We start from the raw sequence: 16,987 nt of genomic DNA on the forward strand, positions 1-16,987 counted from the left end.
GACAGTCACCCGTGTAAGCTTATCTGTTTACGCTAACGTGGACACTGGTGCTGTAACAGCTTCAAAATGCGCTTGTGTGAAAATGTGTCAGACAAACAAGCCGCCTCCTTAGTGGCGTCTGTGTGTTCCAGCAGGCGTGCGTGAGAGTGTGTGTGTGTGTGTGAGAGAGACCATGACTTCTCCATCCATCTATTTTTGCCGCCCACCTGTTAATGACATTAAAGCCGACCCGGGGGAGAAGCGGGCGGCGGGGGCTTGTGTCAGCTCAACTCCGGCTGCCGGGCTCATGTCCGCGGCTGCCGCGTCCATCCGGCTCATTCAAAGAGGAACTGTAGATTCGGAAACAAGCGGCTCAACCGGGAGACTTATGACCTCCGCGCTCGCGTAGCGGCTCCTGGTGTCGGAGCTGGTAAAGAGTTCAGCTCAGGTGGCGGGGAGGGGTCGCTCAATCATCAGAGGGTTGACGGTTTGAGTCCCACTCTTTGACCTTGTGCCCTGAGGCAGCACACATTTTATCACTTTCATTTGCACGCTTTTATTCATGAGAATCTATTGTCTTCTATCTTTGTCGTATTTGGTTTAATCAAATACTTTTTCCAACCATGTTGACTTTTGTGGTCTCTTGACTCTGACTCGCTGTATTTATTGGTGTTCTAAACCTTGAGCTTAATATATATATATATATAATCTCTGTTTTCGATTGTAATTTCACTTTTAGTTTCACTTATTCAACCATCCATCCATCTTCAATCCATCCACCAGTCTGTCTGTCTGTCTGTTTGTCCATCCAGTCCTCTGTTGGTCTATCATCTGTTCTCATCCATCCATCCATCCATCCATCCATCCATTCAGCCATTCATCCATCCATTCATCCATCCATCCTTCGATCCATCCATCCATCCATTCATCCATCCATCCATTCATCCATCCATCCTTCGATCCATCCATCCATCCATTCATCCATCCATCTGTCCCTCCATCCATCCATCGATCCATCCATCCATCCATCCATCCATCATTCATCCATCCATCCATCCATCCATCTGTCCATCCATCCATCCAGCCAGCCAGCCATCTATCTGCCCTTATATCCATCCATACCTTCATCTATCCATCCAGCATCTGAGCATCCATCCATCTATCTGTCTGTCCATCTATCCAGGCATGTGTCCAGCCAACCAAACATTCTCCCATCTATCAGTCTGTCTATCCATCTGCCCTTGCGTCCATCCATCCATCTATCCACCAGTCTGTCTGTCTGTTCATCCAACCCTTCATCTTTCCGTCAGGCCATCCATCTGTTCTCCATCCATTATGTCCATCTATTATCATCCATCCATCTGACCTTTTCCTGCGACCACCCACCAATCTGTCCTTCAGTTCGTCCATCCATGTTCATATCGGACGCAGGGCAACATGATTTTAGGTGCAAAGAGGACCACACACTGGAGCTGTTTTAACGGGACTCAGAATGGACGCATGAATAACAAGATGGCTTCAGTCCAGTGGCGCAGATAAGAACTGCAAATTCATGAAACCATCTTTAACAAGCGTCAGCCATTCATCAGTCAGACCGGAGAAAGCCCAACTGAACTGGGGTGCAGAAGCAGCGCCCTCTCTCCAGCAGGGTGCGCTCCTCTCTGCTGCCCTAAAGACTCTGAACCTTGAAGGTTTAAATGTCTGATGAGATTAAACCAAAGCTGCAGGAGGAAATGAAGGTGACACTCAGGTCCTGGTTCTCACCCACAACAAAAACCAGATCTAAAGCAGGTCACGTACGAAAAGGTAGCCCTGGACTGCTGCGGTTTCGCCACGTTTTTGGCATGTTGGTGTGAAACACCTCGACATTTGACTCCCGTGATCCCATTGATCCGGATCAACAAACACTCACCTATTTATAGCAGTGCTTTATCAGCACCAGGACGCAGGGGCTCACAGTCAAGCTGCCGCTCAATCAATATGTTTTTAAGATTTTTCTTCACTGTTTGGGTCTCTGCTTGTCATGTGGAGGTGTTGAGGGTCTCAAAAGCAGGTTTTCCTCTTCCGTCACTCACGTAGTCCAATAAGTTGATTTTACTCATGTTTGGTTTGTTGGTTTGAAATTGACATTTTATCATGAAATTGACATTTTATCATCTCTTCTGCCTCATTTTTATTATTTCCATCTAGAATATGAGTAATGTTCAACATTGGCAATGAATAAGGTGCAATGTATATTAGTATTAGTATTAGTATCAGTATTATTATTATTTTCTATTAATTTGTTTTTGGGAAGATTTGTTTTGGTTAAAATAAAATAAAAAGTCCACATTTAATCTTGTGTGAAATATTGCTAATTATTAGCATTTAGCATCTTCCTGCACATGTATTAATTTATTATTTCAGTGTTTATTTAATTATTTTTTTATAAGAACTAATTCCCAAATTTCGCCCTGTGGACAGCCTTTTTTCATGCTTGTTGGTCGAGTACATTTGAGTTCTCTCGCTCATACAAACGCACAACAGGCACGTATTGTGTACATACAGTAATACCTTGACTACAGGGTACTTTCCTGGTCCTCCTTGAAGTAGAAACCCAGTATTTGTTTGATTACTTTCAAGTACTCTGAACCTAAAAATCACTGTTCCCATGCTCACCATTCCTTTACTGCTTATCTTCACTGCCAGAACCCCGAGAGACAGATCTGTCACCATCATTGGGCTTCTTCACCAAGGCCCGTGTTGTAGACGAGGCTTCATGAAACAGTATCGCCATCATCAGAGTCCACTAGATGGCGCTTTCTGCTCTAAACAGGTTTGAGCAACCATTACAATGAAAGAGCATATCAATTTTAAACTGAGAGCGCCGCCTACTGGGCTCTGAAAATCAGGACGCTCTTCCATGATGCTTCATCAGCCTGTCACGGATGTTCAGATATTAGTTGTTGACATTTATAAAACACTCTTAAGCAAGGATAACTTGAGGCTGTTTAGTGTCATGTGTCAAACTGAAGGACCCGGGCCCAAATCCAGCTTTAAATTAACTCAAAAACCAAGTGGATACTCACCGACAATGCACCGAAAAGTACATCAACTACTGTGATTTCCAATATTATAACCACTTTTAAGCTTTCAACAGACTCTTTTGTCGCAAAAGAGTAATTGTTGAAAAATGCCAGCTAAGGACTATTCACCAAATATATTAGGTTCCATATTTCAACACAAAAAACTGTTTGGAACTGTGTGGAAGTGTTGTGCATCTATTCAGTAATGTCATGCTTTACAATAGTGTTGGGCCGATGAGGCTTCATGAAACACTGTCCATATTTTCAGAGCGCACTTGATGGCACCCTGCTCCAAAATCCTTAGATTTGAATGAGCATTTTCTCATCATTTTTAGAACATGAGCACCACCTACTCGCCTCTGAAAATGAGGACACTGTTTCATGAAGCCTCACCAGCCCATCACTACTTTCCAAGTGGCCAGGAGTCCCAAGAAGATCCCAGCCCCAAAGTGTGTTCAGCTTTCCCCGGTGACAGTGTTGTGTCAGGCTCATTTTCAAGGTTGTGCTTCTAAAACTGAACAGAAATTCTGACTGAGGTTCATTCAAAACACATTTCTGTGACGCACTTGAAGTGCATCATTGTTTAAGAGTTCAGATTCCAGATTCCGTCGTGGATGACTGTCATAGCTCGAAGATTATTGGAGCCGTTTCACCCATCCATCGGAGAACACGACCTCCTGCAGTTTCCTCAGTGAGAGATCAGACAGAAACAGAACAACGGGACACGTGACCATCCGGAGTCCTTGGTCTCCTCTCTCTCTCTCCCACACACACAAGATAACAAGGTTCAATTATGAGCCTGCGTCACCGTCACACTCGCTGCTGTGAGGACGCACAGGAGGCGCCTCCATTTTGTGTTCTGTGTACAAGAGAGCCTCAATTATTCCTTTATGAATTATTCATACGACAAAATCTGAATTTCAATTTTGGTAAAAAGGATCATGAAGACACCTTTGATGACTGTTAAACTGTTTTACCGTGGAGTTTTGCATTATCTAAAGCAAGAAACAGGCGTACTGCTCGTGTGTAGTTGCTCATAATGACCGCGGCGGGGCAGCAGACGCAAAGAGAGCCGAGGTTCGAACGCGTCATCTCCAGGTGAAATATGAAGTTTGTGACTGTTGCGAGGATGACCAGTGTGTGCGCGCGCTGTGCGCCAGTCGCTCCTTTTATTCCGTGTTTTCGGTTGGCGTGCGTCAGTTTTGGGGTCATGGACGCCTTTGCGGGCGCGCGCGGGCGCGTGCGTGTGAGTTAAAATTACCCCCCCTCGAGCCAATCCCTCCTCAAGCTGCTCAGTGCGCTGGGCAAACTTGACCGCACCGGACCTGGAAGGTAAGAGACTTTGTTTCTGTTCGATTGTTTCCAAAGTTAGATGCAAAAACACGCGGTGCTCCGCTGTAAACGTGGATCTTCTGTTTAAACAAACATTTGGCATCAAAACTGAGCGACAGAAGAACTGGAAAAACGTCAGAAATATTGTGTGACTTTTACATCATCACAATGACTCTTATTTCTTTGTGTTTTTACTGAACAGTCACTGAAGGACACAAACTTAAAATATCATTTCTTTATACTGTTATGTGTCATAAACTCATTTCAGACATAATGAAATTAAACTATAACATTTACAATATGATCGCGCAAAAACAATTCAAACAATGTATGAAACTATCATTTTTGTAACACGTAAAATGTCTCTTTATGGTTAAAAGGTCAATTAGTAAACCATAAGTAAACGGTTTCAATTGATAAATGGTTTTATTGACAGCAGGTTTTGTATATAATGTGCATCTTAGTTCTTCATTAATAAGTTCTTCTCTTCATTCTCAAAAGAAAAGCTTAAAAAATGCTGTTTGAATTTCAGGACCTCATATTTGACTTTCATTTATTTATTTATTTTTCAATTAAATAAGACACATAACAGATTACCGCATCACTCCTGTGTTTTCTCAGACAGTATTGGAAGAGCTCCTGTTCAAAACACATTTTTCGCAGTGTGACCTTCACTGAATGTATTCCCTGCTCCATCAGTGTTTCTTCCTGAGTCGACAGTTTCACGTGAGTCAGTGTTTGTGAAAACAGTAGCTCAACATACGCTCACTTCCTCTCGTATTCTCGACCCAGGGTTTCAGCCCTCCGTGCCAGCGATGTTCCCAATTGGGCTGGCGGTGTATCGCGGTGTGTCGTGATGTGACATTTCAAGCCGCACGATGTTGACGTGCCAGAGCAACAACAAAGCTCGTAATACTAACGAACAAATTGAAGCTAATCGAGTTAACAAGCTTGACGATCATTAGATCGTCATGAGGCAAACTTCAAAAGCACTTGCTATTGCTAGTAAACTTAGCTTTCAGCTCTTTGGGACGGAGCGTCGGGCGCTAACTGGTGTTGAGACGCTTTTATTTAAAGAGAAACAGAAGAATTTGAAGTCCACACTTCCTTTCCTGCTTTCTCTTCTTCACAGTCTGGTTTCAAACGTTGATGTTTAGAAGAAACAGCATTGAGACTAATGATACTTCAAGTTGTGTGGTGAATGGAAATTCTTGGGGACAGTGCCTTTTCTCTGGTTCTACGCTATGACAACCCAGCACATCTGTGATGCAAATGAAGCCTTGCAAGGATTCCTGGATGCACATCATGGTTTTCCTTTGATGCTGTCAGTCTTGCGTTGACTTGGGCGATGGACACATTTAGAAAAATGGAGCTACACCTTGTATGGCTTGCTGCGTTTCTAGAGCTGATTAGCTAAGCTGTTATTTCGTCACATTGCTCCGATGCCGCTGTCGCTGAGTCCACTTGATCCTTACACGTTAAAGCAATTAACCTCGGCGGTCAGAGGGGTCTCTGAATCTCACTGACACCAGGGTCACTGCGTGGACAAACCTACCCGGCATCAGGAGTACCTGGTGGGTCGCCAGCAGTATTTCCCACTTTAAGCTCTATTTGTACTCAGAACACTTTTGCCGACTTGTATTTCTGTTCCAAGTTGGAAAGATATTGAAATGAGTGGAGGCTTTACTCATGTTGAGGGGGAGTCTCTTCATCTTTGGACACACAGTCGAGGGGACTAGAGAAAATTGGAGTTGGAATGAAAGCACCACCGTCTTTGCCAGGGAAAAGGGCTTGAACTCGATCAATAACTTACAATCTTAAGCAAATAAAAGGTGCCCAGTGGTAACTTCAACTGGGAAATTTGTTTTTCATCACCTGAACTTCCAAAGGAAGCAGATGTATGACTCAGACGTATCACGTTCCGCACCTCCGCCTGGCACCTCGAAGCCCCTTCAACCAACCTCCTCTTCCGCTGTTTCCAATACATTGAAAAGTCAAATCCTGAGTTCCATCTTTGGACATTCAACCTACTTTGAGGCTCTAACCAGGAGCTGTCTATTTAAAGGGTGTCGCCTACGGGACACACACATTTAATGCCAGAGGCCTGAGCAGCCTCGGATTTGTGGAAGCAGACACGGAGTCAGGCGGGTCACTTCCTGTCAGGGACGGAGCAAGTCCACCGGATTGTTTACACAAGCTGACCCAGTCAGTAGACAAATTCAGAGTTGTCTTGTAACGTGGCGAGTCACCACCATGCTGGCGGGTCGGGCTCCACTTCCTCCGGTGGAGTTCAGGATCCCACAGCCAATCCCTTGTTAACTGGCTTTAAATGCAGCCAATCCAATTAGTCCGTCACCCTGCAGCAGCGGAGGAGGTCAAACTGATAGTGAGCTGTGAAGGACTCAGACTGGAGCTGGATGTTCAGGGTCGGTAAAACACTGGTTCACCCTCACATCCTGGGGAATCTATCTGGGCCATTAGCGTAGCTGTGTTTCCACCATTTTAGAAAGTGCGCTAGTAGCCGCTAGCTAACCTGTTCCTGACTGTCAACACGTCTTATGGCCGCTTTCAAAAGTCGTATATTAACGGAACTACAACTACGGAGCCTTGGAAGTGACATGCATGTGTTCATTTTTTATCCTGACATAACAGTTATTTCAAGATCATTTTTATCTCGTGATACAATGGCAGAGCATGCGTAACTGCCTTTATGGCAAAGCATTTTGTATACATCCTCCTGGGACCACTATGTCTCCCATGGCTTCGTAACTGTCCGTCAACGTTGTCAGTCACTGTCTGCAAGTCTGTGCACTTTCAACACTCTGATCAAGTGCCTTCTACTCAAAATAATACCACATGTGGAAAAGCTATACGTATTACGGGTCCCTGGGAGTGACATGCATGACTTCATTTTTTTTCATCCCGAGATAAAAATGATCTTGAGATACAAATTATCACAAGGTAAAATCTATCACAAGATAAAAATGATCTGACCTCTAGATAACTGTTTTCTCGGGTTAAAAAAAAAGCTCATGCATGTCAATTCCAGGGAGGCGTAAATACGTGTAGCTTAGCCACATGTGGTATTATTTTGAGAAGAAAGCACTTGATCAGAGTGTTAAAAGTGCACAGACTTTTCCGTCTGCGATATTCTGATACTCTGCAGACAGTGAATGACAACGTTGACAGTTACGAAGCCTTGGGAAATATAGTGGTTACAGGTGGATGTTACAAAATGCTTTGCTATAAAGGCAGTTACGGATGCGCTGACATTTACAACTGATAAAAATGAGAGATAAAAATAATCTCGAGATACTAATAATCGAGATAACTGTTATCTCGGGATACAAAAAAATAAAGCCATGCAAGTCACATCCAAAAAATAAAGGCATGCATGTCACTTCGAGGGCTCCGTATACAACAGTGAATTTCACTCCTATTTTATGTTTGCACGCAGTAAAACTCAGGGCACCTTCCCATTGTTGGAGCTTTTGGCGCTAAACTAGCTCAGCATAGCAACAGCTACTGCCCCACACTCAGCAGAATAGTGAACTATTTATTGTGTGCATTCCTTTCTAGTCTTTAGAGTGGTCAAGTTCTGGGAGCAGGGACTTTTATGAGCCAATTCTGATGATATGTCACGCTGGAAACATTTCAGATGGGCTGCTTTGCTGCCTTATCTTATCTGCGTATCTACAGAATGAGTGTATTCTTTAGCACAAACAATGCTCTTGAGTCCTCACAGGCGAGAACAATATTGAGTAGTATAATGCAGTTTGTTTCAACCAGTGTGGCGTGGGAGACCATCAGGAGTGTTGCAGGAAATGTGCTCTGTTGCTAACTGCTAACTTTCAACAACATACCCCTGTGCTTCGGCCGAGGTTCCACCGGTGGTGAGCCTTGGGATTTTTTTTTTTTGCAGAAGAAATTAACTGTACTGTGACTCAAAAGAGGTTGAGGAACACTGGTTTATTGTGGCTCAAGTTTCTACAATGTCTCCCATGGACTTGGTGCTGGATCTCGTGTGCGAAGCCTCGTGCATCAACAGAGTATCATGTCACTTAAACCTTCGCTAATGTGGTCTTTAAGTATCAGACAGTCAAGCTCAGGAAGATTAGAGTGGTCATCTGATGGCTGCAACTAATCACCAGAAGACCTTCAAGAAGAAAAGCAAACAATCCACGGGGGGCTTTTTATCCGGATTTAGGTTGGAAATTGGAGGAATTCAAGGCATAACAAGGGTTACAGATACATTCATCATCAGCGATACACAGTTCCTCTGCACTCAAAACTCATTTCCATCACTTTGCTTTTGGCTCCTCATTTGCACTGGTTCAATGACACATCAGTTTCCCTGCATTTTGACCTCAACAGTGCGTCTCTCCATTTGAATTCAAGGCTGGGTTCTGGGTCTGACCCACGTCTTAAAGAAAATGTTGCGACAACCATGAATCCAGCAAAGCTATTAATAATAATGAAGAATTATCTTTCTATCACCTTTTGGAAGACTGCTCACACTGTTTACAGGCAGGACGGAGAAGAATGTTTTTACTTGCTTGACAATGAAGGCGGACAGCTAGGACCTCAGTGAGCAAGAGCCAAGGATATTCCATCAAAACAGGCCTATTAAAGTGAGTTGTTAGCAGGGATTCAAAGGTGGCGGTGCATGTTGTGTTTGGGATCTCCACTGGCAGACTGTTGGTGAGTGGAGGAGCCCTGACAGAAGCGGCTCTGTCACCTCTAGATCTTAGTCCAGACTTTCCTAGACTGAGGGACAACTAGCAGAGACCCAGGTGAGGATCCTGGCCGGCTCAGAGGGCGTCAGCAGTTCTACAATATAGTCGGGTGCCAGGGCAAGACGTGGATTCAGACAGTCTTGGTTGAATTTCCCATATGATTGTTCTTCCGTCTGTCCTTCAGGTGGACCTCCCTCATGCCAGAGCGATCAGATGGGTGGTTAGAGGCCGAACATAAATGGATTTCTCCTGGCTGCCGAACACAGGAGGTTGTTGGAGCCAACACTGATCTACTTGCTGGAAGACGCCCAACAGCTTGGTCTTAAGACACCGGAAGAAACGTCTTGCAGCTGGCACTTTTCCACGAGTTTACTTTGGATGAAGCCAAAAATCTCTTTTTGATACTCTTCTTCCAAAGGGGTCCAACCATGGATTGTTCTGCCATTCGGTCAGCTGGTTGTAATGTTTTGCTTTGACTCTGAGTTCACACTCAATTGCCTCCATCCATGGTCTTGGTGGGCCCGACAGACCTAGGTGGATTTTCACTATTGTCAAGGAATACGTTTGACTGTAGCCATGGCCAGAGATGTGCGACCTCCAGGCCTCATGCAGTTGTTTTTCATTCAACAGTTTGTAGGAGTCCCTCAAGGATTTTCCCTTCCTCTACAGTCTCTGATTCTGTCCTACTTCCTCTCCTGTGCGTCAGCGACAGGAGGTTTTACCGGTGTGGACCATGACTACAGCATAAGCCCCAAATTTGTTTGCACTCCAATTCCCCCAGAGGCAGATCCCAGTTGCTACTCCCCTCCCGCTGTGCCACACGGGCCAAGCAGTAATGGCCACTCCAACGGTCTCAATGGCAGCAGCCGCCGAGCTGTTATGTCCGACGAAGCCAAAGCCACCATTTTGCACCTCCGCGAAAGCCTGGTCCGGCAAAAGGAGACCATATTGGATCAAAGAGAAACCATCCGGGAGCTCACAGCCAAACTGACTTTGTGTGAGGGCTTTGGTGGCCACCATGGCAATGGCCACCACGACAACCACCACGATCCGCACCACGACAACCACCATTCCCCAAATCATGACAATCATCACGACAACCACCACAGCACGCACCATGAAACACACCACGACACGCACTATGATACTCACCACGACACACATCCCGATAAGCATCACGATGACCACATCGGACATCACAGCAGCCATCACCCGGCCTCCTCGTACCATGGGCCCTCGTCCCATCACAGCAGCGACCACCACTACTCTCATGGGGGACACCGGTTCGACCCCCACCATAGAACAAGTTCCTCATATGGCAAGCACAGCTCATTCTCCCCGGAGCAGACGGGGAAGACCCTCCAGACTCTGAAGGAGCGACTGGAAAACCTTCAGGTAATGGTCACACTACTGGACGGTCTACTGGTAGTAGACCGGTCCAGATGCTACATTGTGGATGAGTCACACAATCCAAACGGCACAAGCAGGCAGACCAGCCTGGAGGGTGCTAGCTTGATCTAGCATGACCTGACAAGAGCCTGCACCAGGGTCGCCTGCTTATTTAGGGAAGTAAATATCCCGCCGTTGTGGTGCAGCATGTTTCCACAGAGTCCAGTTGTGTCAGCAGTGATGGTCAGTTTGTTGGTGTGTGTTCATCGTCTGGGAATATTAGGTCTTGGGAAGGAGAATTTGTGCGGCCAGATGCGGCAACGTCAAGAAGTCCCACTAGAAAAGGAAGCACTTATCCATCACAAAAATGTTGGGCACAAAAATGTGTGAAGCCTTTAGGAGGGAGCATGTGTTGAGTGTTCAATCAAATGACAGCTAAGAAAAGAACATGGCGACATCAAAACGGCATCCTGAGGAACTGCATGTCTTGTGAGCGACAGGTCATGACCAATAAATTGAGTAGAAAATATGGCGCTTTCACATGTGAAACACCAGAGGCCAAATACATGTTTGTAAAGTGGAGTTGTCATGGTAGTGACTTCATCGATGGAGGGAACCTAGTGATCCAAGGAGTTTAGAATGAAGCCATGTGTAAAATTCAGTCCTCTGGAACTGAAAATGGAACCCCCTCTACACACAATACTGTTGTTGCTGAGTAAACCTAAACAAAAGTAGTCCACCAGTGAAGAGGACATTTTCCTGAGTCATATTTTAAAAAACTAATCCTCAAGCTGCCGTCTCGTCCTTCAAAGCGTTTGCATTAGCGCAGGTGGTCTGAGGTGAAGCATGGGGGGTAAAGTGTTGCCACAAATCCCCCCTGATCTTCCCCTAGGTGTGAGATAAACGCTGAGCCAGGATTGACTCTCCGGCTCGCCCTCCCACCTGCAGCAAGTCCACTGGCCGCAGGCCGAGTGGCGCAGGAGCGCTTCAGCTTCAATTAGCTTCATCCCTCTGATGGGGCTATTAATCGTGTCGTGCACTGGCAGGGAACAAAGCCGGATTTTCAGGTGGGGAAGGGACAGGAAGAAGGACTTGGAAGGGGGAGTCGACTCATTCCCGTGTTTTAGAACCGAATGTTTGTTTGTGCTCATGAGTCTCTGACCAATTTCACTAGTTTTGAACTTTCAAAAAATAATATAAAATATTTTGAAAGTGGAATAGGGACAGTTAGAGGCTGACTAATACCTGGTATGATGATGGTTGCATGTGGCAGCACCAAGTTTAACGTTGTTATTGTATGTCAGATGAAGAGCGAAGGCTCGGGTGTATGACTCTTTCGACGCAACTGTGCTTGTCTAGGCGAGAAACTCCTCCAGCTCCTACTCCAGTTCACTGCGCGAGCTCCTGCAGCGGAAGATCAAGGCTCTTGAGGACCAGCTACACAGTTACTACAGAGAGCATCGTGACAGTGGGAAGCACCACCAGGGGGAGCATCACGACGACGACGACGACCACCACGACGACCATCACAGCAGCGGTGGCCACTTCAACGACCATCACGGCGAGCACCACGATAACAGCCACCACAGCGACCACCACGATGACCACCACGGCCCAGGTCACCATGATGACCACCATGACGGGAATCACAACGGCAACCATCACTATGACCGCCACCACGGCCGGCACTACGATCACCACACCGGCTGGCCCCATGGCCGGCATTACGACCATCACGACAGCCACCACAGCGACCATCACGACGGTCATCACGATGACCACCATGACGACCACCACTACGATCACCATGACGACCACCACTACGATCACCATGACGACCACCACTACGATCACCATGACGATCACCACGGCGGGGAACACCACGGGCCACCCACTGGCAAAGAGACAAGGGGCCACAGCAAGCTGGACAGAGTGCTGAGCAAACTCCACCACAGCAGCTCGGACCACGGTAGGCTCCAGGGACTCAGTGGTTTCTTAACCACAGGGCCGAGGCCCATGTTTGGGTCGCGAGCGCCCCCCCTTGAGGGCCGCTTAAAGTTTTTTGTTTCACTCCTCTGGGCTGTGTAATGCTCAGTTTTAATACATTAGCCACATATGGTGGCAGTAGTGTGTCATTGACTTGACTTGACAGCTGCGAATTTGTGATAGTTACCAGCTATGGAGAAAAAAATATGAAGAAAGTGATGGCGCCTGTTCATGAAAGCACCCTGGAGCAGTTTTTAAGATTAAAATAAATTAGAAAATTTTATGGCGATACTTTCATTTACGCTTTACTTCTCTTCTTAAGAGTTTGTTTATGAAAAAGAAAATATTTTAGGATATTTCGACATTTTATTATATTTATTTTATTCAGAAATGTATTTATAACATACAGTTTTTCCCATTCTCTCGACAGTTTGAATCAAGGGTATTTTTTTCTTCTTTTCCTAAGCAATTTTGATGAACATGACTTGGACCTGCTTCTGCTTCTGGTTGGACTTTTCCATGACAGATGTCTCTGTCTCACATGGTTTCATGTCTTTCAAAAGGTTTTGGTTTGTTTACATAGAATGAATCAGTTCTTTTCCTTGAATGGGCCCGGGACCCATTTGTTCTGGAAAAGGTTGAGAACCCCTGGTTTTGCCACCACACGCAGACCTCCTCAGACGAGTGTGTCATCTGAACAGGTCACGTGAAGCTGAAGAGTCCCAGTGCGTTCCTGTTGGACTTCCCCATGAGGACCAACTACATGTACGCCAGGATGAAGCGCTCGGTCATCAACGAGATTTTCGCCTTGACCATTTGCGTGAACCTGAAGGCGGGATCCGGGCCCGGGCTGGGGACTCCTTTCTCCTACGCCGTTCCCGGACAAGCCAACGAGCTGGTGCTGATCGAGTGGGGGAGTAACCCCATGGAGCTGCTCATCAACGACAAGGTCGGTTGATGCTTCGCGCGGCACTTCCCCGACATCTCACGGCTGGTTGACGTAGCTCGGTTTTACTCTTCAGCTTGTCCATAAGGGAACTGCGGACGTCAACCTGCTAAACAACAAACAGCTTGAGCTAATTTGAGTCTTTTAATGGCAGGAACCACACAGTGACTTCAACACAGTCCAGCTCCAGCAGCTATGTGAACTCAAATTTCTGACTTCTTATATGAACAACTGCTAATAACATGACAATCTTTGATCATGTCCTGTTTCTATATCTATCAATGGTTGCTCAGAAAAATTGGTTTGACATGTTGCGCAGTGACAGATGAAGTCACGGTGAGTTTTATTTATCACATCTGACTTTATTTTTAAAAAAAAACACTTGAACGAAATGACAAAATGTGATGCCTGAAGATTCATATCGAATGTGTGGAAAATAAAAACACTACAATCATATTTAGTAACCCACAAAGAGAGATGAGAGTTTTCAAAATCCAAAGTGAACTGCGCTTGATATCATGTTGAACAGTGTTTGGTCCTTTGAAGTGAATCCTAAGTTCCTTTGATGCAGAGTGAGAGGATCACTGTTTCATGAGTCGTCATCTGACTCTCATTGTCTCGTTCCAGGCGGTCACGTTGCCGATCACCATGACTGATGGAAAGTGGCACCACGTGTGCGTAACGTGGTCGACACGCGACGGCGTTTGGGAGGCGTATCAAGACGGGGTGAAGAAAGGTTCGGGCCAGAACCTGTCCGCCTGGCACGCCATTAAACCTGGAGGGCTCTTCATTTTAGGACAGGAGCAGGTACAATGCTTTCAGTATTCACCAAAACACCAGCAGAGTGGTGGTACATACCTGTCTCAGTGGAGGTTCATTTCAGTGTCACTAGCCTGGTTCTCCACCGAGTCATGACTCGAGACCGTCTCTTGTTTGTCTCCTTGACCCACAAATGTATATACACTTTGCATCTTTCGTCAAATTCCTTCCACCTGTATCCATGATTTGACAGTTCCATTCTGAGCCAACGATTCGAAGCTCTTGCGGTCCAAATAAGACCACTCCTCAGGCCAGATTTGGCCCGCAGACCTCAGGTTTCACACTGCCACATAACTAACAGCTAGTCGGTTGTCATTCAGTTGTGTTAATGTAATGTTGCTTTGGAGCCGTGCCTGGTCAAACAAGTGCAATGTTCTAACCCGGGGTCAGCACCTAACAAGAGGATGGCCATCCTGAGGACCTCAACAGGATCTCTAGCTTGAAATGAGTTTGACTTTGATGAACCAAAGTCCAGTTGGCTTCACCTAACCTTCTGAAGTGAAGCACTGTGTTTGTGGTTGCTAACTCCTCCTGGTCTTCACAGGACACGCTGGGAGGTCGCTTCGATGTGACGCAGTCCTTCAATGGGGAGATGTCCGACCTTCAGTTCTGGTCCAGAGTTTTGTCCCCGTCTGAGATCTACAACCAAGCCACGTGTTCGGGTCACCTGGTGGGCGACGTCTTGTCGTGGCTGCAGGAATCTGTGGAGCTCCACGGTGGACTCACCGAGCTCCCCTTTGACCCATGTCACTAGCTCAAACAGACCAGTTTAGTTTTCCCACATTCCAAGTTTGGAATCTAAAGAAAAAGGATCGATCGATTTCCCTTTGAGTCTGGACTTCCCGTGTCCCTGTGCGGATCACCAGAACTTTGCAAGCTCCAGCGAGAGCTTTGGATTAACTGGCTCTGTGCTCATAAAAACATATATAAGAGGATTTCCTTCAACCACTGGTGTTGAAGCGGTTGCCCTTCAACCTCACCTGACCTTTCAAGCTGAAGAAGACGACACCTGCGTTTTCATATTGAAGGAGGAACTGCGTAGAGCGCTCTTCAGCGCCACCTGTCTGCACAAGAGTATAGCGTTTTTATACTAGTATTTCATATTGAAAGAAAATGCGCTTTTTTTAGACATATGGTAAACAATACTGCGTTGTAAATATCATTTCTTAATAAGAATACAGATGTTAAAAACGGATATTTTAACTTGATTTCATGACTTTTTTTTATGTATTTTAAATATGTTTGTGAGTCCGGTTAATTTCCTTTTTTATGACCAAAAATTCCAGCTTGTTCCCATTATGTATGTGAAGGTGAAATTCCATAGAAGCTGCTTTCTATATTTTCTCTGTAAGAAGATCACTTGGCAAGTCAAAGGTCACACCGTGATGATGTAAGAGTGACACCGTCGGACTTGGTCAGGTGGCTTACGTCAGGATCTGACAGATGATCCCGACTATTTCCGGGCCGCTCCAGACGAGTGCGCGGCCACCGTGGGCCAGAAGATGGCGCTGCGGCATAGAGAAGAAACATTCGAAACACCACCGGAATATTTATTTCTATTACGTTTATTGTTTTACCCCCCCATCTGCCGTCCATGTGGCATTAAATAACCTCGAATTCGGTCAGAGATCATTTTATTTATGACTTTATTGCACTGCCCCGATTAACCTTGACAATGACCTCAAATGTCCAAGCAATTTTGTTAACATTTTGAATGTGTTATATGCACTTTGGTAAGCGAGAGAACAGACTGCACTTTTTCAACTTTAGCACTTCCTTTTTTAGACCTTGTTTTTAAGAACCCAGAGTAAAACTCAACGTTGTTGCTTAGTTTTTGCCTTTGTTCCATCGCGTGTCTCTATTCTGCACGAGGGCCAACATTGTGTTGATTTGCTCTTGAAAATACGTGTCATATTTGTCAGATTTTGTATCTTTGTAAATGTGTATATTCAAAACTAGTGCCGAAATTGACGGCAGTGTTACCTTCCAGATCACCTGGATTCAGCGACCACAGTGTTCAGCAATAGGGGACGCTGCACCTCCGTGGTTGGGTGGGTGAGTCGTTCTCAGTGGAGGTCAGGATGGATTGTGCCTTGTCAGCAATCCAGTTATCATGGACAGGATTCTGAGGCGCAGACAAGGAGACTATGAGGGTTTTTTTTGTGGAAATAGAGCTGCTTTATATTTTAAAAAAAGTGTTTTATTTAATCTGGTCATGGTATATTTCATATCCATGGATATCATTTGGGTGGATATGCATAGTTTCCACTGCCAGGGTTCGATCACCAAGTGAATTGAGGCCCTGAAATGTTTTCTTAGACGGTACTAAAAGCATGAATGTTTCGCTTCTGTTTCGCCTTCTAGTTCATGTGTCCTGCTGTAAATATCAAAGACCGTGTGTTGAATCACCTCGCCCTTTGTTTACCTTCCCTCATGTTCAAGCCAAAACTGTTCACTCCAATGGAAAAATGAAATAAAATTCATTTCAAACTCTGTTCGTGTTTTTAAGAATTTAATGTTGAGCGACAAATTTAATGTCATTTCTTCACTGATGACATTTGTAAACAGGTTTGTTTTTCTGTTTCCCTCTGTAGTTTCACAAGTGGGAGCGAAACCTCAGGGCGAGATGGAGAGACTCGACTCTGGCGGAGGAACATCTGAGCTTGGCAAAAGAGGGATTTGGAAATCTGGTAAGTTCACTCTATCTGACAGTAATCCACCACATCACTGCTTCT

At 45.5% G+C, this 16,987-nt stretch overlaps 1 protein-coding gene across 1 annotated transcript; it reads left to right on the forward strand.

Annotated features, from left to right (window-relative positions):
* The first annotated feature begins 4,233 nt into the window (after positions 1–4,233).
* Positions 4,234–16,747, forward strand: LOC128756825 (neuronal pentraxin-2-like). The gene is made up of 6 exons (XM_053861548.1): positions 4,234–4,376; positions 9,297–10,507; positions 11,861–12,470; positions 13,189–13,436; positions 14,061–14,240; positions 14,797–16,747. The coding sequence occupies exons 2-6, from the start codon at positions 9,689–9,691 to the stop codon at positions 15,004–15,006; spliced, it is 2,067 nt and encodes a 688-aa protein (XP_053717523.1). The 5' UTR covers positions 4,234–4,376; positions 9,297–9,688; the 3' UTR covers positions 15,007–16,747.
* The last annotated feature ends 240 nt before the right edge of the window (positions 16,748–16,987 follow it).

This window comes from Synchiropus splendidus, chromosome 4, assembly GCF_027744825.2.
Source record: "Synchiropus splendidus isolate RoL2022-P1 chromosome 4, RoL_Sspl_1.0, whole genome shotgun sequence".
NCBI lineage: Eukaryota > Metazoa > Chordata > Actinopteri > Syngnathiformes > Callionymidae > Synchiropus > Synchiropus splendidus.

Coding starts and splice junctions, on each gene's coding strand:
- LOC128756825 (XM_053861548.1), top strand. CDS start 9,689: ATGGCCAGAGATGTGCGACCTCCAGGCCTCATGCAGTTGTTTTTCATT. Junction 10,508..11,860: donor AGCGACTGGAAAACCTTCAG/GTAATGGTCACA, acceptor GTGCTTGTCTAG/GCGAGAAACTCCTCCAGCTC. Junction 14,241..14,796: donor TCATTTTAGGACAGGAGCAG/GTACAATGCTTT, acceptor TGGTCTTCACAG/GACACGCTGGGAGGTCGCTT.